Raw genomic sequence first — 27,606 nt, 5'->3', positions numbered from 1 at the left:
ATAACGTGGGAACAGAGTGCTTACAAGCACAAGGCCCTGAGTTTATTTCCCAGCAATGCAAATAATCAAACTAACAAGTGAAATAAACATTAAACTGTGCTTAGAGTTTTGTACATACCAGTTGCCAATACTTTTTGAGTGCTTACTACATGCTAGTCACTTTATACTTCATTGTCACTAATTTAATTCTCATCTTCACTTACTATAGGATATTATCACCCCCATTTTACAAAGAACCAAGATATTGAGAGATTAGATAAAACTAGTCCAAGTTTACATATGTTGTAAGAGGCAGAAGTGAGCAAGTTCACATATGTTGTAAGAGGCAGAATTGAGATTGGAATCCAGGTAGCCTGGTTCCAGGTTCCTGCACTGTCGGCTCCTACATCACATCCTGTCTTATGATTTGAGCACCTCTTCATCCTCTCTACCCATTTTACAGAGGAGGAAGTGGAAATAGACAATTGCCCAATTATTTGCTTAAATTTACAGTGCTGCAAACAGTACTACAGGCCAGACTCCCAACTCTGTGTTCTTTCCCTAGACCACCCTGCTGTCTGGAGGCCACCTGGGCAGATACATAAGCCCTACCTTTTGCCTCCCCTTCCAACACACAACACACACATATACACACACAGCCACCCAGTAGGCACTCAGACATTTTTGTGGCCAGGATGGCTACAACCTTCTTTGAAAAGCAGCCAACTTTTGCCCTCCACCAGATAACTTTGTTTTATTTATAGTCCCCTGCACAGAGCTTTTGAACTGACTGCTCATTCCAGAGAAGATCTTGATAACAACTGCTCCTTGGAGAGGTTTCATAGAAAACAAGGTGAATAAACACGGGGAGCCGCTGCCTGTCTAGCAGAACACTGCTCCTGGGGGTGTTTAGTTGGTGTTGGTGTCTGGGTGCAGACTTTGATTTCAAAACGGCAGTTTGGATATTTCATTTTTTTTTTTATTCAAAAAAGTTCACCCTTTGCCTTTCAACAACCTCAAGGCACAGACAAAAGGGAGATCTTATTTTTAACTGGAGGTACTCCCAAAGAAGGAGTTTCTCTACATTGTGTTCTCTTTACTTTCTGCCTTGCTGGGAGCCTAGGATGTTACTAGTGACTATGAGATGAGTGGAGAGTAGGGAGACATTTTTGTGGATTTATAAAAGTTAAAATGGTAGAAGGGATGAATGGCATTTCAGAAGAGAAAACTGAAGGAGGCAAGGAAGAGAAAGAAAAAGCCCAGTACTAAAAGGGACTCTGTGAGCTTATGGTATCTTCTGACTTGTGTCCGAAAGTGCCACCCTCAAGAATGACTAGATCTGACATGTGTCTGGAATCACTCAGTACTGATGTTGATCTTGACTTCACTAGTTGTTAGTGTCTCACCTGGTGAATATGCCTCAGTTTCCTCTTTGCAAATGGGGAGGGCAAATTCCCAGGAGCATCATGAGGATTGGCATGAACCCGTCCTGGGGAATATTGTGCCTAATTCATAAAGGGCATGCACTCATGCCCTCACTAAACGGATCTATCATTATTGCTTCCTTTGTGGGCCCTCCAGGCCTAGACGTCATGAAACTGGGGTTCACGAAAGTGAGTCTCTCAGGGGGAGGGGGTACGGCAGGGACAAATAGTAGGTTAATGATCTTGGCTTTCAAATAGTTTCCCTTTTGTTAATTGCTGACAGGGACAGTTGTGATCAGAGGAAGTTTCAGTACTAGAGCCCTCATAATGACCAATAAAGGAAGCAGAGGGGCCCCTGCGGAGCCACCCCACCAGTCCTGTATTAGTTGCTTTTCTTCTGATGAAGCACCTGACAAAAGCAATTTAAAAGCCCAGCACTCAGGAAACAGAGGCAGGCATATCTCTGCGTTCCTGGCCAACAGGGCTGGATCGTGAGACCCTGTCTCAAAACAAAACAAACAAAACCCCCAAACTGCCAACAACTTAGGAAAGGTTTAATTTGGCTCACAGATTGAGGGTACAGTATGACACGTGGGGAGGGCACGGCAGCAGGAGAGGGAGGCAGCTGGTCACAAAGAATCCAGTCAGGAAGCAGAGCCAGGAATGCTGCCTGATAGCTCCCTCTTCTCTTTTAATCCAGCCCATGGAATAGGACCACCCTCCTGATTTAAGCTGATCGAGAAACTCCCTCATAGACAGTCCCAGAACTTTTTTACTTCTTGGTTGTAGAACCTGATTCTCCCGCACAATAGCCTCATTTTCATATCAGCTATGCCTACTTGCAGAAAGTTGTCAAGAGTAAGTCTGCTGACAGTTAACAGCTCCTCAGAAACGGAGGGCTGGGGAGGGCCATTGGCCCCACACCAGAGAACCCACCTGCCCCTCCCAGCCATTTGTGTACAATCTACTCTGACTGCACACTCCGCTGCGCCTGGGGTGGGGCTGGTATTAGAGTGCACAGATTGCAGTAGATTATAGGAGGTTATCTAAAGAAAATTATATATGTCTATGAGAAAGCTACCATTCATGCTAGGGTGGACACTTTCTAGTGCAGCTTACTCCTGTTAGAAACCCTCACTCATGCTTTATAAGTCCAATAAACTCATAGGTTCCTCAGGTTGAACTTTGGTGGACTTACATGCTGGTTTGTTACTGGGGCCTTATAAGGAGAGGGTACACATTGTTTTCATATCCCCAGGGAAGGAATTCTCAAAATATGCTTCTAGATTCTGTCAAGTTGAAAATATTAATCACCACAGGTCCTATAATCTTTCTAGGTAATTTTCCTGTGGGTATGAGTTACCAGTCTTAACAGGAAAGGATAAGAGGAAACCAGGGCATGAAATAAATGGTGTGACAGAGATCTGTCTGGAATTCACAGGAAGGTATTGGTCTGAGGAGGCAACACTGCGTCTACGCCAAAGTTGCTAGGTGGGAATGAAGAGAACAGAAGATAGAAACAGGCCAGGTAAAGGAAGGACTTCAAAGCAGCAGTTCCTAGAATGTCCTTGCTGGAGGCCAGGAATACCAGAAGAGTTCTGGCTGCTTGCTATCTCTTACCTTTGTGCGGAAGTTACAGGTGAGGACAAGACTTGGGAACTGAGTGGAGACACCTCTAACTCATCCCCAGCCCCTGGCATGAGGCTAGTTGGTACCTCATTTCCTGGGATGGGCAGGCTCTGTTTTCTTTCAAGCTCCTACCTATGGATGTTTTAAAAACTCTTTTAAGCTAAACTTTACTCCATGGTCCATGAACTTCATTCTTCAAATTCAGGAGCCAAGAATCCGAAGCCTGACTCAGTGAAAGCGGAGTCACTGTGGGTTACTGAGTTAAAGCACATGTGAGGGGAGGACAAATGCTTCCTTCAAACTGAGACACCCCAAGTTTTGGCGTGTCAAGAGGATTCCACAGGGGCGTGAACGCAGGCTGCGTCAGTGGCCTCAGGGGTCACGATGGAAGTTTCTTCAGGGTGTTTTGGGTGGATTCTGACGGAGAGCAGTGGGACAGAAGTCTCTAGTTTTCTTCTCAGCGAATCCCCAGGCCTCTCTCAGGTAGATGAGTGTCCGGCTGTGCGCTTCTAGCCCCCAGGCCTGCCTCACGGAACGGACTACACTTCCCAGCAGGCCCCGCGGTCGGCTGCGCGGGTGGGAGGGGGCGGCGCGCGCCGGGTACGCGACCATGGCGTTCGCCCGGCAGGAGCGACTACTTTAACCCCGGAAGGCGGCGGCGAGGGAGCTGTCCTCGAGCGGGCGGGCCCCAGCCTGAGGGAAAGGAGGAAAGGGCGGGGAGAGCGCCGGAGGGAGGCCGGTCGGCCGCGGGCGGGCGGGCAGCGCAGCGCCGAGCGGGGCCCGCGGGTCCATGAGGAGGCCCCGGGACCATGGGCTCCAGGATCAAGTGAGTGCGGCCGGGCGGAGCCGGGCCGGGCTGGGCGCAGGGGAGGCGAGGCCGGGCTGGAGCTGCAGGCCGCGGGCCGCGCTGGGGGACTTGTTGCCCTGACCGAAGGGGCGCCCCGCGTGGAGGCGTCAAGCGGGGAGGGGGACGGTTGCCATGGCGATGCGGGAGGCTCTGGAACGGGGTGCGTGCGCGGTGGAGGGGCGCGGGTGATCAGATGTCCTCTCCTCACCTGAGAGCGGGAACCGCTGACGTGACGAGGTAGCTCCCTCCGCGGGAGGTACCCAGCCTCAGAAAACCGTCATACAGCTGCTGAGAGTGGGGAGGTCTCCGGAAGCAAGTCCCCACTTGTGTGCGTTTGTGGCGACCCCGAGAGTTGGCAGGTCCTGAGAGGTTGAAGTCTGACTGCTTGAGGCCTGTGGCCATTACAGAAGTGGTGTGAGGTTCTTTTGGGGGGGGGGGGGAGCTCTGGTGGATTTAAGGGCTTGATGGCCTGCAGAGGAAGGCCTTTTGCCTTTGCTTTTTCTCTCTCTCCTCTCAGTCTCCACACAAGCAAGGGCCAAAGGCTGTGAAGGAAGATACCTTTGGGTTGTAACTGAGCACCTGATTTTGAAAAGGTTTTGTAATCCAATCTGGCACATTCCTTCACTCGTTCATTCACTTGGAGTCCCTGGTTGAGGCTTCCTTTTCTGGTGAAATTGTTAATACTTGTTAACTTCGGAACCCACTGAAACATTGTTGTCCTCCTCCTAGACTTACAAGTTGACTTTGGAAAGTGCAACTTTTATGTGGTCCAATTTGGGTGTGTTGCTTTGGACTATCTCTCCTCACAGCCAAGACCTCTTCTGGCCACTCCCTCCCCCAGCCCCAGATGCTTTATCTCTCTAATCATTAGCAAATGTTCACTTTTTCTCTATGACTAATAGAATTGCTTAGGGACATTTACAAAGAAAGTTTACAGCATAGGCTTTTCGGGAAAACAGCATTCACAAGACACCATAAACCTCTTATAGGAAAGTCGGTGGAATGTGTTTATTTCAGCATTTTGAGAATTGTACTAGGGAAGTTTGAAAGAGGAAGGACCTCAAGGGCAAACATCTAATAATTATTCAAACATGGCTTCTCATGTCCAGGTGATGCACATGCAAGTGTGACCCTTCCCCAGTAGTTCATTCTCTAGCAGTTAGGTTTCTCATTTACAAAAGATGTCTAGTATGTGTTAAAGAAGCTCTGTGATACCTGCTGAATGAAATTTAAAAAATTTGCTTAGAAAGTGAATGTGGAGGTATAAGGTGACTTTTATTTTTATAGAAAAGGGAGGAAGGGGTTAGAACATAACCCAAGCAGGAGTCTGAGAATCTGGGGAGGGAAAATGATGTAGTCTGTGAACTGTTGGCATTAAAAGGCACTCCAAGCTAAGTTCAGCTGTAAGAGCTATAAACTTGGATGTCAATAGCTCACAGAAACACTTTCTTAAAGTCACCTCAGAGCTGCTTACTTTCTTGTTCTATAGAGTTCAGAGACTTGCCTAACTGGAGGCATCAAGTGTTTGAGTGAACATTCAAAAAGAACAAGCAGAAGTTCAGTTGACTAGCTGTCTCTGCTCATACTCCTGACAGTAGCAGGTTGACAAAGATGTTTCTTCAGTATGTTTTGTGGAACACATCACTGTAATATCTGAGCACTTGAGCAAGGGAATTTACCAAGGCGCATGAAACTGTATTAAGTGTGAAATTAGTATGAAGAATGGCCTTATTGATCTTCAAACTTGACTCCTGAGTGGTTAAAAGAAAAAAAAAAAAAAAGGGCCTGGGAAATATGTTAACCTGTGGTGAGTTTGAAAGAATATGAAAAGAGAAGTTATGAAAAGTCGTTATGATTTATAGTGAGTGTTGATTGTGCAATTTCTGTCCATAGTTAGGAGTGTGGATGGATAAGTGGTGGGAGAACAATCAATTTGGGTACCACCCTTGTCATTGGAGAAGATGGCTTTCGTTGCTATTGGCTGTTCTGTCAGGCAGAACAAGGTGTTCACCTGGTTGAGGTGGAAGCTAAGTGTTCAGGCCCCATTGAGTAAGTATATGGGTAGGTGAGTGGGGGCAGCCTGAGCAATCTCTAGACTTCCCCAAGAAATCTGTATTTTCTTTTGTTTATCTCTAATGCCTTGTGCCATTACAAGGACAGTGAGCATCAGATCTGGGTTCAAATTTCAGCTCTTTTTCATGCTGACTATGAAACAGTGTATCGGTAAATCTGGATTTTCCTAGGGTAGAAGGGACCTGCAAGATCATTATGAACAGTAAACACAAGCTTTTTTTTTTTTTTTTTAAACCAGGCCCATATTAAGAACTTAGTGGTTGTTTTACATCTTGCCAAATGGTTAATAATGTCAGAGATGTATTTTATGCCAGAAATGTCAAAGAAATGTATGTTTCAGGTAATAGAAAACACAGTTTTGTTGTCATGTGGAGAGCAAGACTTAATAATGTCACAATATTAAAAAATAAAAGTTGATTAAAAAAGATACTGTCTGTAATTGTGAAGCTGGTGTCTGTATGATTAGTGATAAAGCAGGTGTGTTATTGGGTCCAGGAGGTGATTTACTGCTTGTTGAGACTTGGCAACCTGAGGCTGCTGGAGCAGTCTGTGTCAGGCACCATGGTAATGTTTAATGTGAATCATTTCATAAAAGCCTTATAACTCTCCACTGTTGCTATTTATTAACTATTGTTTTCACATGAGAGAGTGGGAGTCCATAGGCTTAAGATCAGATGCTAGTTCCTTCAGATTGTCTGCACCCCCATCCTAGGTCAGGTCAGGTGCCCCTCTGTGTTTCTGTAACACTTGTTCATTAGGATGGCAGTGCCAAGTCTTGTTCCTCAATTGGCTTATATTAAGTGGGGCACAAACTTCTTGAGAGCAAGGACTATCAGATTTGTTTTTCAGTTCCTTTTATCAAACATGATTGTTTAGGAAGAATTTATCATAAATAGGGTTTGAATTAAGATACTAAATTAAGACATTAGGTTCTCAGATTGAAATGTACATAGAATTCAGAAGAGCAGTTTGCTATTATAACTCTCAAAAGTTTTTGTATTCAGTAAGTCTAAGCCAAATTGTCCTGGTCTGGGGAGAATGTTACCTTTACTAATGAGTTTGTTTAGTCTGTGTTTTAATAATGGCACATTGTCTTGCTTAAAACCAAACATCTAAATGACAAAAGAAAGAGGTCACCAGTATTCAGGTAGTTCACTTGAGACCTAAACTTTCAGCCCAAGCAGGTATTTCCTGGAGACATAAAAGGAACAGGGTAAGTGACATTGTTGGACAGGTATGTTTAAATCTTATTTAGTGTTTGAGTGATCCCAGTGGACTGGAATGTGGTTAATATGGGGCAGTTTAACTGATAATGCAGATGCACAGCAGGAAACCATGAGGCAGTTTAATATTGCTTGTGGTGACATCCTAGAAATTATTTCCAGGCACCAAGTCCAGAAAGTGGGTTGTAAGTAATGGAAGGAAATATTTTAAGTGAGTTCGAAGAGACCTGACATTAATGGACTCTGAGAAAAGCATACTTTAAGATTTGAAGGCATAGGAATGGGATAGGCCAACAACTTTGGCCCTGTGGTGGTGTCTGCATTAGCCCATATGCTATTCTGCTGTCCCCATTGGACTGACCTCCTTGAGGTTGGTATTGGAGGAGTCCATTAATTCAGTTACCCTCCTACTACAGAAACAAGAAGTGTCAAGCACACGTTAAGCATTTAATAAATGTTAGCTGCTATCAATTATAGTAGCACTGTGCCTGATAGTATGCAAAGTACTAGGGGTACAAAAATGAAGGTTTTTTTTTTGTGTGTGTGTGCTGAAGTTTTCTAAAGTAGTAGACACAACTACAAAATAATAGCACCCTGCCCCTCCCCCCAAACCTAGGCACAATCCACTAATTGCTGTGGTGGCAGGGCTGCCAGTAATGACTAGGTGATGGAGTGAAGGTGAGACTGGCTACCCTGGGGCTGGGAGTGTCAAGAGAAGGCTTTAGGGAGAGAATGTTTTAGTTGCAAGATGAATAAGAGCCCTAAAGGGGTAAGGGTGGTGATGGTGGTATTGCCAGTGGTGATATTAACCAAGGGGGTAATATATATGAAGACAGGCCTGTTAGGGAAATAAAAAAATTACTTAGATGTGAGGAACTGTGTTAGACATCAGGGATTATAGTGGGGATAGTAGATGGTTCTTATTTTTGTGGTACTAACAGTTTGGTGGGCCTGATAGATAAATTGTGTAAATTCACATAAAGTAATGTGGATGTGTTATAAAGCAATTGAGATGCTGAAGAGAGGATGATATCAAGTGGCTATCCTGTTTTGGATAGAGTGGTGGGGGCTGGCTTCATTGTAGAGATGTTTGAACTCAGAATTGAAGGATAAAGAGGTATTAGTCATGTCAAGTTTGGGCAAGACTATTTCAAGCAGAGGGCAAAGCAAAAGAACCCTGGGGAAGATTTTAGGAACTGATGATGTGAAAAAGGATTCAGGTGAGGTTAGTGTTAGAGTATGCTTAAACTGGGACTTAGGTCTTGGGAATCTCAAAACTGCTTTCTTAAAGTGGAATTCATATACTATAACACTTATTTTTGAGACAGGGTCTTTCTATGTACTCTTGGCTGGTGTGCAACTCTGTTTATCAGGCTGGCCTTGAACTCACAGAGGTCCATGTGCATCTGCATCCTAAGTGCTGGAATTAAAAGTGTGCAGCACCACCTAGGTCTTATAAAATCTTTTAAAGTAAATGACATGTCTACAGAGTCATGAGTGACCACCATGATCTATTTCTGGAGCATTTTATTACCCTAGAAAGAAACCGTTAGCAATCACTCCCTATTCTCCCAAACTTTTCCGACTGTAGGCAGTCGTCAATCTAATTTCTGTTACTATAGATTTACCTATTCTGGGCATTTCATATATATGAAATAATATATAACCCTTTGTGTGTCTAGCTACTGTTCCTTTGCATAATGGTTTCAAGGATTATGTTATAGTATTTGTGAGTCATGCATTTTCATGTGGGTAATATTTGTGTACATATACCACATTTTACTCCTTTGCTCATCAGTTGTTAGATATTTGGGTTGTTTCTACTTTTTCACTGTTAAAATGTTATTATGAACATTTAGTGTAGAGGAGAGAGGTGGCTCAGTGATTAAGAGCACTGACTGATATTCCAGAGGAACCAAGTTCAGTTCCCAGGCTGTCCGGTGTCTGATCATGCCAGGATTAAAAAAAAAAAAAAAAAAGAAGGACCGTTTAGTGTGAGCATGTGCTTTATCTTTCTTGAGTACATATACCTGAGTAGAATTGCTAGATCTTATTTGATGACTCTTAAAATAATTTTGCAAAGCAGTTGTGCCACTTGATGTAAATTGGTATCTCCATGTGGCTCTGATTTAGTACAAATGAAATTGGTAGGAAACTTAGAATCAAAGTAGAAGGATAGGCTTCTCAGAAGTGGTTGAGGCTTGAACTAAAAGAAAGGGGAAACTTAGAAAAAGGAGGTTCTCAAAGGAAGAGTAATGGAAGCCTGTAGCTTGCAAGTGGACATAGCTTATCTCATTGTTGTCAAGTACAGAGAAGCAGCCTTGCTTCTTTTTAAAAATTACATTTTGGAAAGATTTCATACATGTACGTGATGTATTTTGATCATATTTCTCACCACTGCTTTTTCTTCTCCCACTGAACCTCTTCTTCCTACCTAGGCCATGCCTACTTTCATGTTTCTTTGTGTATGTGTGTCCCGCTGAGTGGAGTGAGGTTGCTTGAATGAGCATGGGTGGGCAGTTTTGCTTCATATAGCTCTGCTCTGGTCTGTTTTTGGACTGCTCTATAAGGGATCCCATTACCAAGTGCAAGGCAGACTTGCTGCTTCTTGTGACTTACAGCCGAACAGCCTGGACCCTGCTTTGTGATGGCATCGGGGTTGAGATGTGACTTTTCTTTGTATGTCTTCCCTTTCCAGCATAGTGCTTCCATCCCAGCCCCAGTAGACTGTAGAAGGACCTAGAATGGTGGGAGAAAGCCTTCTTAGAGATTGAGCTTTCTGTTACAGGAGCCCTGGGGCCAGCCTGTTGAATTTTCATGAATTTTCTGAACAATGTGCTTGTGCTACTCTATGCTTCTAGTCATAGATTTGCAGTCAACTTTGGAGAGTGTGGTATGACAGATAGAAAGGTTGAAAAAGGGAAGGTAAATAAACGTTTTTATTCAGGCTGGAATGCTGGTTGCAGTTTCAAAGGTTAACCTTCTTTTCATGGCCCTCTGAGAACTAATCCCTGGATTTGCAATACCTTTTTTTGCTTAGGAGGACTTTGTTGGGACATGGAAAGATAAATAAGGAAGAAACAAAACAAAGTTGATCTCCTTTATTCTTACTGAATTTATACCTATTCATTCCAAGTACAGTCATGTGCCATATAAGGACATGATGGATACACAATTGATAGTCCCATAGAAGTCTGTAATATGTGATGCTCAAATAACAAAATTGCCCAACAACACATTTCTCAGAATATACTTTTATTAGTGCATTTAAGATTTTAGAAGAAACCAGATTTTTGTTGTTTTTGTTTTTTTGAGACAGGGTTTCTCTATAATCATGGCTGTCCTGGAACTCATTTTGTAGACCAGGCCAGCCTCCAACTCAGAGATCCACCTGCCTCTGCCTCCTGAGTGCTGCACCGCTACACTCAGCTGAAAACAGATTTTTTTTTAAAAAAAAGAATGTTCCAAATAAAAGCAAGAAAAAATTGTCTTCAAAATGTATTTGTTCCTGTTGAAAAGACAGGTGACATTCCAAGAATTTGTATGTTGGTTCTATTAAATACAGATCAGCAGCTGTCATGAGCAAGGGCATTCCAGACAGTGTAGCTGAAATACAGGAAGTCACACACACACACATGGATACGGACGTGGACACAGATTACAGGATGTGGACTTGAAAAAAGAATAGGCTTGTGCCATTGAAGAATTGAGTGAGGGTTGTAATGGGGTCTCACTGGGGCTTTTAGGTAGACTCCCAGCAGCAGAGCAGCAGGTTAGAGAGCAGTGGCCAAGCAGTAGCATTTCTGGGTTGTGTAAGGTGATCTATTGGAACACGAGGAAAATGTATTAGACCTTAAGATTATTTTAATGACAACTTTCAGAACTTCTATATTTTCTAATTTATTAGTATAGCAATGAACCATTAGAGTTTATAGGTAGATACATGTCAGGTGTGTTGCTTAGTTTTTACTAACAAGAATGTATGGGGAAAAGGAAGGCCGATGGATTGTGGAACTACACAGGAGGTGAAGGCCTGATCTGAGGTTTTGGCAGTGGAAAGAAAAGGGTTGAATTTCGGAGAGATTTTAGGTAGATGTGACAGGAGGTTGTGGACCCCAGAGAGAGTGAAGATGATCCAGCAAACTTACTTAGCCAAGTTGTATTTTAAATGGGGTGCATGATGTATTTGCATTTCTGAAGACAAGTGAAAAGTTACAATTGGGAGAAGGTATTTTGGTCTGCAGTGAGAAAGGCATTTTTTTTTTTTTTTTTTTTTTTTTTTTTTTTTTTTTTTTTTTTTTTTTTAGACAGGATTTCTCTGTGTAGCCCTGGCTGTCCTGGAACTCTGTAGTCCAGGCTGGCCTTGAATTTGGAGATCCACCTACCTCTGCCTCCCAGGTGCTGGGATTAAAGATGTGCACCACCAATCAGAGAAAGGAAGGAGTCTTTAAGAGCCCCACAGTGAAGGTATGAGCTCTGGTAGACAAGTAAGACTTAAAGTGAGCTGGTTCCAGCTTCAAGAAGGAAATATATCCATGGCAGATTTAGAAAGAGCGAGCAACAGAAAGAAACATCTTTTGATCTGTCAGCCACAGGAAAAGTTTGAGGGATGTTGCATTGATCTTACTTATTAGGCCTCATGAAGAAATGGAAGGAAGGAAACAGGTCTAGAGAAGCAGCTCTGCCTGGACTCCAGGGTGTGAGGGAAGCTGGGATGGGGAATATGGTGCTGAAGCATCAATCTGCCTCCATCCCCACACCCCAAAAGATCTATGTGACATAACCAGCTTAAAACTTGTTTTCAGTATTCTCAGTGCTAAATTGAGTCTCTTTTCCCCAGCCTGAGGACATTCGTATGTCCACTCAAGTTGTTTGATTGTTTAGTAAATGACAGCTATCACGAGTCTTGCTTGTCGAGAATAAAACATGCTGTCATCTGAAAACCTGAAGTTTAAAAAAAGTCAAAAGAAAGCAAGCAAATATGTTTCTTTTTACAGTAGTTTTTTAAAAGCATATTTGCTTCCTTTAGTGAGACAGTTAAGTTGTATGGTATGTTTTACCGGATTTATTTGAAGGCTGGAGATTCTGATGTCTGAAAATCATTTCTCTTGCTGACTGAGGAGAAAGGAAAGTCTATAGTCTACTAAGAGATCAGATGAGCATGTAAATAATCAGAATTGCAGTACTTAAAACATTTTATGTTTTCATAAATACTGGACATTTTTATTCCATTTTCTAAAAGACATGAATAATTTATACTTTGTTTTAGCTTGTATCACTGTTCAGTCATTTTCCATGGTGCTTAGACTTTTAAAATGATTTTATATTGGAAAATAAACATCTGTAAAAATAGAGCAGCTTAGTAAGCTCCCAAATCACTCTCATCACTCACTTTGAACCCATTAAGTTATGTCTTTAGTTTCATTTGTGGGTAATGGTTTGTAATTCCCTCTTCCACCTAGATTATTCTGAATCAAATTCCAAATGACATATTTCATTTGTAAATTTCCCTGTCACTGAAAGAGTTGAAAGATCTTTTAAAGCAATAATGCCACACCTAAAAAATTTACAAGACTTTTTTAGTATTATTATATATCTATTCATAATTTCATGGGTTTTTTTTGCTTATAAAAATGTTTAAGTTTTATTTATTATTAGTATATGATGTGTGGGTTCACCATGGTTTATATGGTGTATGTGTGGAGGTCAGAGGACACTTTTGTGGAGTTGGTTCTCTCCTTGCTTATGTGGGTTCTAGAGATGGAACTCAGTGCTCAAGCTTGTTCAAGTGGCAAGCATCTTTATTTACTGTGCCATCTTGCCCCTTCCTCATCTTAAAAACAGATTTTATTTGAATACACTGTTATACACTGTATCTGGTTGTGTATCTCATAAATCTCTTTTTTACTTTTTGCAATTTTTTTTTTTTTTTTTTTGAGACAAGGTCTCTCTCTATACAGCCCTGGCTGTTCTGGAACTCACTATGTAGACAAGGCTGGACTAAAGCTCACAGAGATCTGCCTGCCTCCCAAGTGCTGGGATTAAAGGCGTGCGCCACCATGCGTGGCTCTGCAATTTATTTCCTAAAGAAATTGATTGTTGGTTCTATGTAATTTCCATTGCATCCTCATGATTTATTTAATATGTTCCCCTATTTTTTATATTTCCTCTAACTTGTTAATTAGAATGAGTGACTTGATGAGATTCAAGTTCATTTTCTTGGCAAGAATACTTAGTGGTAAGAGCTGCTTTTACCAGGCAGCACATGGTAGATATCGGGCTCTCTGTCCTGGTTTCACTGGCTAAGGTGGTCAAATGCCATATTCTGTTTCTGTCATGTCGTCTTCTGTTAGTTGGAATGCTTCTATGAAGAAAATCTTTCCCATCTCAACCTTTGAAAGACTCCAGATACAGTTCACACCAGAAAGACAAGATGGATGCTTGTTTGCCTTTATGTTTTCATACAGCTTCCTTTAATTTTCTGAAGGCAATTAATTTTTTTTTTATTGAGGGAGTGTCACTTTAAATGCATTTATGTAATCTTATTTGCTGCCCCCTAAGCTATCACACTTATTATACTCATTGATGTTAACCACCCCCCACCCCCCACCCCACCCCCACCCTGCCACCCCTTATTTGTTGTTGTTCTTTGGGAGTCTTGAAGTCCTTTTGCCAGGTCCTATGAGTTTCTAAGAGTTTGAGTCATTTTAAGTGTTTCTTGCTCCAGACCTATATTCCACCATTTTTTCTTGAGAGTCTTGCCTACTTATGGTAGGAAATGGCCTTAGTAATCTTGGTCTGGGCTTTAGTTTTGTTTTTCAGTGTGGGAAGGTTTGCTATTGTGTCAGTCATTTCTAGGCTTTTCCAGAGGTCAAAACTGGACAGGGGTCAGGAGGTGTGTGTGTGTCTGTGTACTAAAGTATTTCTGGGCATGGTGCTGTACACCTTTTAAGCCCAGCTCTTGAGAGGCTGAGGCAGAGGATTATGAATTCCTGGCTAGTCTGAGCTACATACTGAGACCTGCTTTAACATAATAGAAATGTGAAATTGTTTGCTATGTTCATACCACTCTTTCCCAATTCCAGATACAACAGTTTTATTTACCTTCATTACCTTTTCATCTCAGTCTCGAACATTGTACTCGAATACTAAATTTCTAACAACTCTTTAGCTTTTTCTGTAATGCCCAGGCTACTCAGTAGCAGTCCTAGCATTGCCTCTAGCAGTAGGACTGCTGAAAATATTTTTTATTATTTTAATACTATTTATTATTGTTGTGCATATGTTGTGTGCCACATTGTGCATGTGGAGGTCAGAGGACACCTTTGCGGAATTAAGTGTCTTCTACATTTATATAGGTTCCAGGGATTGAACTCAGGTCACCAGGCTTACAAAGTGTATATATTTATTTACCTGCTGAGCCATCTCTCTTGGAACTGGCATTGCAGGTGATTGTAAGCTGCCTAGTATGAGTGTTGGGAACTGAATTTGAATCCTGTAAGGCCTATAAGTGTTCTTAATCACTGAGTTGTCTCTCAAGATGATTATTATAGATTTATTCTTATTCCCCCTGCATCCCCACAAATGGGGAATGAAAGTAAAAGAAACCAAGGACACTCATGTACCGTGGTGCACATGTGGAGGACAGAGAAAACCTTTGGGAATTGGTTCTCTCCTTCTGCCTTGATTTTGAGCAGGGTCTCTCTAGTTCTTTCTGCCAGCACTGCATAGGTGAGCTTCAGCCAATTCTGTTGCTGCCCCCTGTTTGACTCTGAATATTGTGGCTGGGATTACAGATGCAGTCACTGTGTTTAGTGTTTTACATAGATTTCTCAGAAAGTGCTTTTACCCAATGAGCTATCTTGTAGGCCCATTATTATTATTTAATTTGGTAGGGTTTTTTATTTGTTTTGGTCCATGGGGCATACCTCATAAAGAATGTATAGTCAAATTACTGTTTTAAACAAGTAGAAATAATTTCTTTGTGGTTGTGTCATCAACTTGAAACAGAAACATAGTTGGCTTAAAACAGTTTAAATTTTGGGGGGAGTTGCTTATTTAATTTTTTTAAGCTCAAGGATAATTTTATTAGAGTTTAAAAGAACAACCCCAGGGCAGGTAAGCTGTAAATCTCAGAACCTGCCCAATGAGGAAGATGGAGTAAAGGAAGAGAGAAAATCATGCTATTTGTGAGCAACTACATGGTGGAAGTGAGAATAAATAAGTAGCTTCAGAGAAAAAGAGTAAGAGGCTGTGGCCAGTATTAGAAAAAGGGAGAAAGAAGAAAAAGGCAAAGTTGAGTTTATCTGGGTTAGAAAGGCAGACCTAACAGAGCCACGTGCTGCAGCTCCGTAAGGAACTGCTGGAATTGCTTTTATAGACGATTTAATTTGTTTTGTCATTGCATATAATATAGCTTCAAAGATAAAGCTACAGAACAGGTATATTCATAAAAGTTCCATATCCCTTCTCTGTTTCCCTTGCTTCTTTTTTTCTGTAGGTAACCAGTTTGATTTTAGACTTTTATTTGTCATCCCACTAAAAGTAATCAAGAAAGGCAAATAGATAGTATATTCATGCATCTTTATGCCAGGCCTTCAAATGAGTAGTAGCATTCTCAGCCCACTTCCCCCTTTGACTTTTTCAAAGAGATGAAAGAGATGACTCTTAGCAGTGTGTAGAAACCACCCTTCTCAATAGACAGCATAGTATTCCATTTAGTAGATAGACCATGGTTTATTCAACCTGTCTCATGCAGATGGATATTTAAGTTACAAATCTTGCAAAAATAAATACATACATACATACATACATACACACACACACACACACACACACACACACACACACACACACGTATTACTTTTTAGGATGGAATAGTGGGTCAGATGGTAAATTTGGGGCTGAGGGCTCATTGGTGAAACTTAGCTAGCATGCCCAAAACTTTTGGTTTGATCCCCAGTCTGAAGGACAGAAAGCAAATCTGTAATTTTGCTAGATAATCTTTTTCCCCATGATTTGTGTCCACTCTCACTGTCACCGGAGGGTGCTGTTAACTTTATAGCTTTGTCAACAGGATGTGTTTGTCAGACCTTAAAAAGTATTTTGATTGGGCTGGGGATATAACTCAGTAGAGTGCTTGCCTAGCATGCAGGAAGCCCTGGATTTGATCCGCATCATGGCATAAACCAGGTGCTGTGACGCATATCTGTAATCCCAGTACACAGATTAAGGCAGGAAGACCAGAAGTTCAAGGTTATCCTCTGCTACATAGTTGGAGGCTGGTTGGGACAGCATAAGACTCTGTCTCAAAATTTTTTAAATCAAAGTTTTAAGTACACGATAACAAATCAAATCTTTTATAATCCCATGAAGAACAACAAGCCCTCTACCCTGCTCTTTTCCAGTCTTATTTGGATCAAACACTGTTTACTGGTCCTATTTTTAGTTCTGTTGATTCACCCATAACCCTAGATAAAGCTTTCTGTTAATTAATCTTAGACAGTAACTACTGATTCCCTGAAATGAAAATAGAGTGCCTTTATAGTACTTTTCTCTTTGTATTTTCTTTCTTTCTTCTTTGGTCCTAGGGATTGAACTCAGAGCCTTCAAGAACCATATCATCTCCAGCCTTTGTCCATTGTTTTCTATATTTATATTATGTTAATTATGATATTGGTTAATTATACTTAGGATGTCTTTATTGTTTCACTAACTTTTAACAGTGTCTCTTGACTCAGTACTTTGAAAGGCAAGGAGAAGAATTTACCCCGGCTTGCTGGTCTACCTTCTCTAAGCTAGACTTTTACTTTATGTGATATTTATTTATCTTGGTGTTTTGAGACAGGGTTTCACTTATGTAGCACAGCCTGGCCTTGCATATATGATCTTCCTGCCTCTGCCTCGTGAATGCTGAAATTATAGGCATGTGCCATGATCCTTTAAATTTTGATGTATGACTAAAGCCAAAGTTTCAATGCTTCATCTTATGTTAACTCTAGAAATAAAATATTTGTTGTGAATATTTAAATATAAGAATGTAGCTAGAGTTTTCCTGCCTGGCCCACAGTCAGGACAAATCTCTCTCACTTGCCAGTCCCACAGCCGCTCAGACCTGACCAAGTAAACACAGAGACTTATATTGGGTACAAACTGTATGGCCGTGGCAGGCTTCTTGCTAACTGTTCTTACAGCTTAAATTAATCCATTTCTATAAATCTATACCTTGCCACATGGCTCGTGGCTTACCGGCATCTTCACATGCTCTTTGTCATCGTGGAGGCTGACAGTGTCTCTCTGACTCAGCCTTCCACTTCCCAGCTTTATTCTCCTCCTTGTCCCGCCTATACTTCCTGCCTGGCCACTGGCCAATCAGTGATTTATTTATTGACCAATCAGCAACACACTTGACATACAGACCATCCCACAGCATAAGAACTTATGTTGACATAAATTTTCCTGTGTCCTGCCTGGCCCACAGCAGCTTATAAAATAATCACTCAGAGACTTAATATTAATTATAAAACTGTTTGGTCTATGGCTCCAGCTTCTTGCTAGCTAATTTTTACAACTTAATTCAACCTATTTCTATTAATCTGTGTTTTGCCATGTGACTTTGTGGCATTACCTGTGTTCTATTACATCTTGCTCCCCCAGCAGCACTCAGCATCTCTTCTGACCCAGGCTTTCTCCTTCCTGTATCTCTGCTTGGATTTCCCGCTTGCCTCTAAGCTGCTTTGCCATAGGCAAAAGCAGCTTATTTATTAACCAATGGTAGGTAGCAACACATATTCACAGCATACTGAAAGAACATCCCACAGCAAACTTAATTCTACTAGGGCATATAGGGCTTTAGAATAACATTTTCTTCCTGTTTGGAGAAGAATGTTAACATTAGTGCCTGGTGAACTTTGTTACAGTTCATCTAGAATTTAACATTATGCTCATCCTACTTTTATTATTAGCTTCAGCTCTATATTTAAAAAGGTTTGCGTTTATTTGTGCAAAACAGTGAAGTCTGACATCGACTTGGGGGATCTTATTTCTTAGCATAGTATGCTTCCCTTCGTTTCCCTCTTCCTGAAGTCCTTAGTCATCATTTTCTTCTTTTTTTCTTCTGACATTATTTGCTTTTATCATATTGTTCCCCCACCCAAACTTGAAATGGTGCTTGTGTGAGGCTGGGCATAGTGGCACACTCCTTTAATCCCAACATTTGGGAGGCAGAGGCAGGTGGATCTCTGAGTTTGAGGCCAGCCTGGTCTACATGGTGAGTTCCAGGACAGCCAGAGCTACATAATAGAAAGACCCTATCTCAAAGAGAAACAGAGAGACGAGTGCTTGTGATTTTTATGGAGGATCTCCCCTTGCCTTCCAGGGTGCCCTCCCTGGCCCTGCTTTCATATTTCAGTCTGTGTAGTCAGCTATCTTTTAACCTTGGCAGACCATTGTCATTTACTGAGTTGATTCCATTGTCTCCTGGTCCCTGAGCTTTTGATTTGCTTTGTCTGCCGGAACACAAGTTCTAGTTGTTGTACAGGAGACACTGAAACATCAGACTTGTAGGAGTGCTTAAAAAGTAAACTGAGTTCCTGAGCACAGGTAACAATGCCTTCTTTTACAACATTGATTAATAATTTATATGGACATCAATATTTAAGGTGACAGAATTTCCCCGCAACTTTACCTTTGGGGGATGGCACACCCCCCCCCCCACGAATGCCAGGAGATGTGGGCCATTGGGGAGAAAATTTCCTGGAGTAAATGGCTAGGTTACGTTAAATGTCATGTTACTGTACATGGAGAACTTTTAGAGTTAGAACTTGGACCTAAAGCTCATGTGCAGGATGGAAACTGTGCTGGTTAGTTTTATATGAACTTGACACAGGCTAGAATCATCTGAGAGGAGGGGTCCCCAATTGAGAAATGTCTCTGTAAGATCAAACTGTAGGTAAGCATGTAGGGCATTTTTTTAATTAGTGATTATGGGCCATTGTGGGTGGGATCATCCCTGGGCTGGTGGTTCTGGATTCTGTAAGCAAGCAGGCTGAACAAGCTGTAAGCCTTGATCCATGACCTCTGCATCAGCTCCTGCCTCTGGGTCCCTGCCCTGCTTGAGTTCCTGCCTTGGATGATGAACTGTAGTATAGAAGTGTAAGCCAAATAAACCCTTTCCTCTGCAAATTGCTTTTGGTCATTCACATTCAATTGCTGTGTTTGATCACAGCAATAGAAACTCAAACTAAGACAGGAACTGAAGAAAACAGTTTGGGAATTAGTTTTCAGGTGGTAGGTGGGGAACCAAAGGGACTTTAGGACTCTAGTTGGCAGATAGAGGGTGGGAGGAAGGGCAGACTTCATGGGTCTGTAGGGAACAGTGCACGTCCTAATAGACATCATGTTTTGTTTTTTTTTTTTTTCCTTCAGTTTTTTGAGACAGGGTTTCTCTATATAACTGCCATCGCTATCCTGGAACTAGCTCTGTAGACCAGGCTGGCCTCAAACTCACAGAGATCTGACTGCCTCTTGAGTACTGAGATTAAAGTGTGCCACCACACCCAGTTGATGTTGATTTTTAAAAACATTTATGTGTGTTTTGTGTGTGTGTATGTGTGCACACTTGTGATGGTACATGTGTAGTGATCAGAGAACTATTTTCTGGAATCAATTTTCTTGTCCCACCCTGTGGGTTCTGGAGATCAAACTCAAATCATCAGGTTTGGCCATGGAATGCTTTTACCTTCTGAGTCATCTCACTCATTTATTTTTTTGTTTGAGACAGGGTCTCACTATATTGCTGAGGTTGGCCTTGGAACTTGCTTTGTAGTCTAGGCTGGCCTCAGACTCACAGAGATCCACCTGCCTCTGCTTTCTAAGTGCTTGGATTAAAGGTGTACACCTTCATATCCAACTCTGAGTTTTGTTTTTAAGAACATTAAATCAGGAATCTGTACATAAGTTTAACTCCCTCTGTTTGTGTTTGTGATATTTCCATATGACTGATAGTCTGCAAGTCATTTGGCTTTAGCAATTCTCTGTGGGATTATAAATATTTATGTTCCTACATTTTTTTTTTTTTTTTTATAAGGCTTGTATTGTTAGGCTGTATCTGTGCAGTAAATACTGGGGATCAGCAGAGAATGGTGATCTAGAACGTGCTGGTCTAACTGGGAAGAGCAGTCCAGGTTATCTTGATTGCTGTGACCCGAATATAAAACCAGCCACTCTTCCCTCATCACTGAAAGTTGCTTCTGTCTACCTGTCTGCTGGTTGGCACCACAGGATGGGTAGTTAGGGCCTGGAATTAAGGAGGAAGAAATTTATGGTGTCCTGATGGCCCATTTCTTAATATTTTCTCAGGCAAATTGGTCTGACCTTTCCACCTTGGTCTGACTTCTTCTTAGGAAAAGTTTCACATTGCACAGGAAAGAACACTTTAGCAAGAATATAAGTTGCAAATTATTAGTTCAGTGGTGCTTAAGCATGCTCAGGTGGTAGAATACCTCAGCGTCATGGTATTCTGTGGAATGCTATGAAATATTTATATTTTAAACTTCAAACAACATTTTCTCTAAATCAGATGCTATTTTATATTGTATTGCAGAATAGAAACTAACAGGTGAGGGTGGGTTAAGAACAACTTACAGTAAGAAAATTTAAAATTATATTACCTTATTTTTAAAATGCAAATTGAGAAAAGGCCATTTTGGACCTAATCTACTAGCAAAACTTTCAGCATTTCTGGAAAGTACACTGGAGAATCATTAAATTAATTGACTGTGGGAGAGAGATGAGAAGCTAGAGTGAATGAAGACAGAGCACACTTTCCCATTGGGGAGTTGTAGAATGCTCTTCTCTGAGCATAACTACCATTATTACCATCTTCATCAGAAGCAACTGTGACTACTCAAGAGTGCCTCTTGAGCTTGGGGCAATTGACCTTGTCTCATATAGGAGAGAGGTAGTGAAGATCATCAGACCCTCACCTGAGATGTCTCTGCCAGCTTTATACAGTCCTACCCCAGCTGCACATCATCTTGGCAGCATATGCAGAGGGTGGGAGGTTAACAGAAGGGAAGACTCCGTGCAGCTGTGGAGAAGTCATTATTTATGCTGGGCTGAGACTCTTATTGGTACAGATGTTTTTTAGTTACCCATGCTTTGTAAGAAATTCCAGTAAATTCATTGGTTCCTCAAGTTGGACTTTGGTGGACGTGTACATGATCTGTCATAGGTACCCTATCTTGGGGCGGGGGTGGTGGAGTGGGGACCAGCATTTGTTTATCTTGCGCCAGGAAAAGTTCAATAAAAGTGTTAAAGAACCATTCATAGAAACTGATAAATGAGAAGGAAGAACTGGCCATGAGATCCAGAGGGATGGATTTGGTTGAGTGTAAACTAATGACATTCTAGGGAAAGATATACAGCACACAGTTAGAACATAGCTTAGGGCCTCCCACATAGTAAGGCCGTTAATAAATGTTGACTGCCACCGTTCCCAGGAAGAGAAGGTTGATATTTGGACATGTTTGGCATGGTTGAAAAAGGTGAAGCTGTGAAAATTATTTCAAGATTGAGTAGAACAAAGTAAGATTAAAGGTTTAAATCCAGGGGAAAGGACAGAATTAAGTAGCGTTGTGCTTGTTCAATGGAAATGGGAATCTAGGAAGGGTAACTTGGTTTCATGGTGGGTTGTTGATGTCCTTTGAAGAGATAGGATTTTTGTTTGTTTAGTTGGTTTCTTTTTCTTTTCTTTTTTCTCTCTCTCTCTCTCTCTCTCTCTCTCTCTCTCTCTTTCTTTCTTTTTTTTTTTTTTTTGAGACAGGGTTTCTTGGTGTAGCCTTGATTGTCCTGGAACTTGCTTTGCAAACCATGCTGGCCTCGAACTCACAGAGCTCCGCCTGCCTCTGCCTCCCAAGTGCTGGGATTAAAGGCGTTTGCTACCACTGCCCAGTAAAGAGTTAGTTTTGATAATAGGTGCTTGTTTATCTACCAAGTCAATGCAGAAAGCATTGTTTTTGATACCCCATCCCTGTAATATTTTTATCCCTCTATTGTGTTCTAACGTACTGCTAACTTTATATTTTTTTTAAATATTTATTTTCATTTTTATTTATTTCTTTGTGTGTGTCTGTTCACTGAGGCCAGAAGAGGGCATTGAATCTCCTGGAGCTAGAGGTGGTTGTGAGCTGCCCAGTGTGAGTGCTGGGAACTGAACTTGTCTTTCTTGCAAAGTCAGCAAGTGTTCTTAACCACTGGGCCATCTCTTCAGCCTCAAATTTACCTTAAGTAGACACAAAAAGTAAACTATGAAAGAATAATTTGGGCCTTAACAAAATTAAAATATTTTGCTTTTCAAAATATGCCATTAAGAAAATGAAAAGAAAGCTTGCAAATTTCTAAAAATCTTACATATTTTATTAGCTCTTCAAATTTCTACTTCTGCCTTCATATAAAACATATATTGTATATTTTATGACTTACTAAGACAAACAAACCAAGATCAGAATAGACATGTAATAAAGGAAGATAAGCACATTATGTCAAGTAAGCACATGAAAAACTGTTCAGTATTATTATTCACTAGGAAAATGCCAATTAAAAGTACAATGAGAAAGTATATATACTCCTGACACGATGACTAAAATGAAGGCTAGCAGTCTCCTTAGTGACGATGTAGAGGACACTGAACTCTCATATACTGTCAGTAGGTTCAGAGGTGAATCCTGGAGTTAAACTCTCATATGTACTATTTCCCTAGCTCCCAGTTTTGGTCATGGCAGACAGTGTTAGGGCTTTAATTAGCTCTGTTCTGCTGTACCCTCATGTATCCTCATGTATGCATCTGTGAGTCTAGCACGAGAGGAGAAGATAAGATATATTTCTTCTGATTGGAAGGAAGGGTGTTGTTTGAATCTTAGATGGTCTTTTAATAAAAAACCCAGAGCCAGATATCAGGATGAAAACTGAAAGATCAGAGGAGAGCAACCAGCCACTAGTTCTTACCTCTATGAAATCCTCAGCCGAAAGAGAGTGAGTTCGTGTTTCCTCATGTCTTATGTACCTCTCTCTGCCCTGCCATATTACTTCCTGGGATTAAAGGCATGTGTGCTTCCCAAGCAAAGGCATGAGATCTCAAGTGCTGGGATTAAAGGTGTGTGCCACCACTGCCTGACCTCTATGTCTAATCTAGTGGCTGGCTCTGTCCTCTAATCCTCAGACAAGTTTATTAGGGTACCCAATATATCATCACATTTTCTTTCTTTTTTTTTTTTGTCTAAAATAATAGAAGAAGGTTATAACTAATACAAGAAAAACTATATACAATAAGTGCAATAAGTATATACAATATATAGTCAAGAATTACATTAAAATGTCCAGTCCATTAATATTTGACAGATTCAGAGAAAATACTCCATTATCTATCCTATTTTTGTGAGTCCAAAGTGTACCTAATTCACGTTCTATCCTAACTTGTATTACCAACCAAAAATATCTTTTGATGTCTTTCAATCTTATACACTATACATCTCTTCAGTGAATAACAAGGAAAACTATAACTATCTAATCTTCAACTCCCTCAAAGACCCAAGCAGGAAATAATATTAACTGAGGAAGGAAGAAGTGAAAAAAGTGACTTCCAAAAACTGTGTTATATGACAGAAATAGCTGACTGCCTGGACCCAAGATTTCTATGCAACGTTGGGGCATCCATCTTCGACCTACATGCCTAGCATATCTGACAGACTCATCTGTAAAGCAGGATTTTCTAAAGAGCCTTCTTACATTATCTTGGCAAGGTTTGGCATCCTTTCTTTTGTGTCCTGCTTGTCCATTTTGGACAGCATACTGTTAGCAGTTGAGGCAAGGGCATTTTCTTACCCAATGGCTAACTTGCTACAAAGAAAGTAAACTCCATGTGGAGTTTCTTCGATGCCCATCATCTTCTTTGAAGTATATTGGTGCTGCCAGGAGCAGACATGTCTCATGGTCATAAAAAAAAAAGAAAAAAAATCTATTTTTTAAAGTCTAATATTAAAACATCTTAAATGCCATATTCTGTAGTTCTCTGAAGTGTTTGAAGATGACCTGTCTATCTAAAATATATCTGTTTGACCTTGAAAACACCTAATATGACTACAAGTTTGATTGTAATGACTACATACTAACTTGCATACTAATTAGTTGGTAATAATAGCTTTCAAGGACTAGCAATTTTCATTACATTGTTAAATGAACTATATAGGTACAAGACCTTGAACAAGATTAGAAATATATGTATAGTATTTTCTAACAAAATCAATCTCAATTTTGTATCCATATACATACTTTGTATACAATATACAAAGATCCAACCCAGGGTAAAATATTTAAAACTAGTAGTTGCTTTCTAAAAGTAGATTCAATAATCTACTTTTTTAATCTTATCCAAGTTCTCTTTTTTCTTTTTAGAGTAGATTCAATAATCTACCCTTTATCTTATATTTGTGTTCTCTTTTTTCTTTTTCTTTTTTTCAAATAAGAACTCTAAATCTAATCTCCTTTGTTTAGATTGTAACCAACCATCCTAAAAAATGACAGTTATGCATAACCCATTGAATGACCAAAAACCACACACCCCACCTCTTGGGAATGTGGGCGTCCTGTTCTTAAAATTACTTCCTGCTGTCTGGGGGCAAAGGCATCTTTAGGGGATCCTGCATGGCATTAGTAAATGACTCAGTTTTCTTTCCTATTTCTTCAATTCTGTTCCAAGTATTCAAGGCTGCCACAGGCAGCATAAAGCCAGGGTGTGGTCATCATATAGAGATTGCCTTTCTACATTAGCATAATCTCTCTGTCCAAGAAGTTGGTCTTGGGAGATTTCAAGACCTCTAGCCTTACTTTGTTGTTCAATGGTCTTAGCCTCATCTTTCCACCAGCTCCTCCACTGTAACTGAGGACCAGCCTCTAAAACTGCTGTAACCAAATCTCTCCAGTCTTTAGGGATAATTCTATTACAAGTTGACCAAGAGTTTAACATCTGCTTCACACTATCGCTCCCTTGAATCTCCTCAAATCTAACATTTGCATTGGAGTCCATTCAGTTCTTACACAATCTGAGGGATATGTATCATTTGTCAGTTCCTATAAGGTTACTGGATAAATTAAGGTTGACTGTTGGAAAGCCTTAGGCTGTTTCTCTGTAACCTTATAATGGAATGCTGAGATTGGTTCACCTTTAAATTTCTCTGTCTGGGTCTGAATATCTCTATGATCTGTTTTAACAAGTTTGTTTGTTTTTTTTTTAACTTATCTTGGTACTCATATTAACCAACTTTTTAAATGATAAAACAAATAATATTTATAATTGACTTTACATCTGTTCCATCAACATTAATTATCCTCTCATTTAATTGTTCCATTTTCAGAACATCACTTGTATTATCAAACAGAGACCAAACACTTTTTAATTGTAAAAATGTTTCCCATTTTTTAATGTGGGGAAAAAACTTCCTTTTAACTAATTCCTCCCTTTAAGAAATCTCAATTGACTCACCAAATCTGCTGATAATGATGATTCAGAAGATGGTGTGGCAGTAGCCTGAGGAAGGCGCCCAAGGAAAGCCAGAACCCACCAGGAGAGGAAAGAAGCCAAAAAGCCAGCTTTCTGCACTAGGGAATGTGTGAAAGCAGCTGATTCTGGGGTGTTTGGAGCTTGAGCCTGGGGAGTTTGCTGCAGAGAGGCTGCAACAGAAACTTACCCAGCAGGGTGGTGACTGCAGCCCAGGTGGGGTGGAGATTCTGGCTGTGTGTAGCTCTGGCCTGAGCCACAGGCAAGTGGCTTTTTTGTGAATTTGTGCCCCACAAGTTGGATGCCAGATGTTGTTCGAATCTTAGATGGTCTTTTAATAAAAAATCCAGAGCCAGATATTGGGGTAAAAGCTGAAAGATTGGAGAAGCAGAGCAAGCCACAGCCACCATCTATTACCTCACCAACTCCACAAATCCTCTGACTGAAATCTTCTGAGTCTTCACCCAAAAGGGTCTCAGCTGAACTGCTTTAGTTCCTGTTTCCTCATACTTACATATCTTATATCTTTCTCTGCCTTGCTATCACTTCCTGGGATTAAAGGCATGTGTGCTTCCCAGTACTGGGATTAAAGGTGTGTGCCAGCACTGCCTGGCTCTGTTTCCAGTGTGGCCTTGAACTCATAGAGATCAAGACGGAGCCCTGCCACCTGAGTGATAGGAGTAAGGGTGTGTGCCACCACTGTCTGGCCTCTATGTCTAATCTAGTGGCTGGCTTTGCCCTCTGATCTTCATGCAAGCTTTATTAGGGTACACAATATATCACTGGCTACCTAGACAGCTACCTCAGGTTCCTCTGTGGTCACTGGGGACAGAGGTCCCAGGGCAGCATCAATCTTAAGCTGCCAGGCCCAGAAGATCTGACAGACTTTCCTGTGGAGTAGGAACTTGGGCAGACTGTCTTATCTTGTGTAGACAAAGCAGGGCAATCAACTCCCCAGTGTCTTGCTTGTCCACAGTCTGGTCAGTGTCCTGGCAGCAGTTGAGATGAAGGGTTGTTTTTTACCCAGTGGCCAGTTTTGTCACATTTAAAGCAAGCTCCAGGTAGAAGTTCTTCTGTGCCCATCGACTTCTTTGGAGGAGAAAGGAATGCCTCTGGGAGCTAGCATGTCTCTTTATCACGAAAAGCTTTTTATTAAACATTTTAAATACCATATTCTCAGATCTCTGAAGTATTTGAGAACCATTATCTGTTAAGTATATTTAAAGTAGACAAATGTTGCTTGTTTGTAGTTATTTGTTTTAGGCTTAACTTTGAAAGCATGTATAAGAAGCTAAATCTGAACATCAGAGAATTTGACTATTAACTTGTATGTCTTAATTATCTTTAATTGTTTATAAGATTAGGATTTTATGACTTTATCCCTGTTAAGTTTAGCCTTAAAAAATAACAATTTCCAATTTGAGGTTCTTTTAATATCAAGATAAGACTTTTGTTTTGTTTTGTTTTGTTTGAGACAGGGTTTCTCTGTGTAGCTTTGCGCCTTTCCTGGAACTCACTTTGTAGCCCAGGCTGGCCTCGAACTCACAGAGATCCACCTGGCTCTGCCTCCCGTGCTGGGATTAAAGGTGTACGCCACCACCGCCTCGCTTCAAGATAAGACTTTTAACTTATATATAGTCCACAAAGAGACTGGGAACTTTCCTGACTCTTTTATACTACATCATTATAGAACAGTTCTTTGTATGACTTAGTTTACCAAACTAGCTGCAGCTTAACAATGCTAGTAAAAGCAAGGAGGTTAGGTATGCATTCCGAAATTGGTCTCTGTTAGGTTGAATAGAACTTAGGTAAGAAGAGACCCTTTGCCAGACTGCTTAGGTCACTGTCTTGCTGCATCACAAGATAGGGATACCTCCC

At 40.9% G+C, this 27,606-nt stretch overlaps 1 protein-coding gene and 1 long non-coding RNA gene across 9 annotated transcripts in view; one reads left to right on the top strand and one right to left on the bottom strand.

The window, feature by feature from the left end:
- LOC131908989 (uncharacterized) overlaps positions 1-3,618 on the bottom strand; it is a 45,846-nt gene extending 42,228 nt beyond the window's left edge. For all 3 annotated transcript variants that reach the window (XR_009378715.1, XR_009378716.1, XR_009378714.1), the window contains exon 1: positions 3,024-3,618. This is a non-coding gene — a long non-coding RNA (uncharacterized LOC131908989). The remainder of the gene's footprint in view (positions 1-3,023) is intronic.
- Positions 3,619-27,606, top strand: part of Dennd1a (DENN domain containing 1A) — a 502,935-nt gene continuing 478,947 nt past the window's right edge. For 4 of the 6 annotated variants that reach the window (XM_059260211.1, XM_059260210.1, XM_059260212.1 and 1 more), the window contains exon 1: positions 4,006-4,116. In XM_059260211.1, the coding sequence (XP_059116194.1) occupies positions 4,073-4,116 (44 nt within the window). In that variant the 5' untranslated portion in view covers positions 4,006-4,072. Of the gene's footprint in view, positions 3,859-4,005; positions 4,117-27,606 lie in introns of those variants that run through there. The other 2 variants (XM_059260209.1, XM_059260213.1) reach the window with 2 other exon arrangements.

Source organism: Peromyscus eremicus, chromosome 4, assembly GCF_949786415.1.
Source record: "Peromyscus eremicus chromosome 4, PerEre_H2_v1, whole genome shotgun sequence".
NCBI lineage: Eukaryota > Metazoa > Chordata > Mammalia > Rodentia > Cricetidae > Peromyscus > Peromyscus eremicus.
This window is presented reverse-complemented; position numbering and strand designations above follow the sequence as displayed.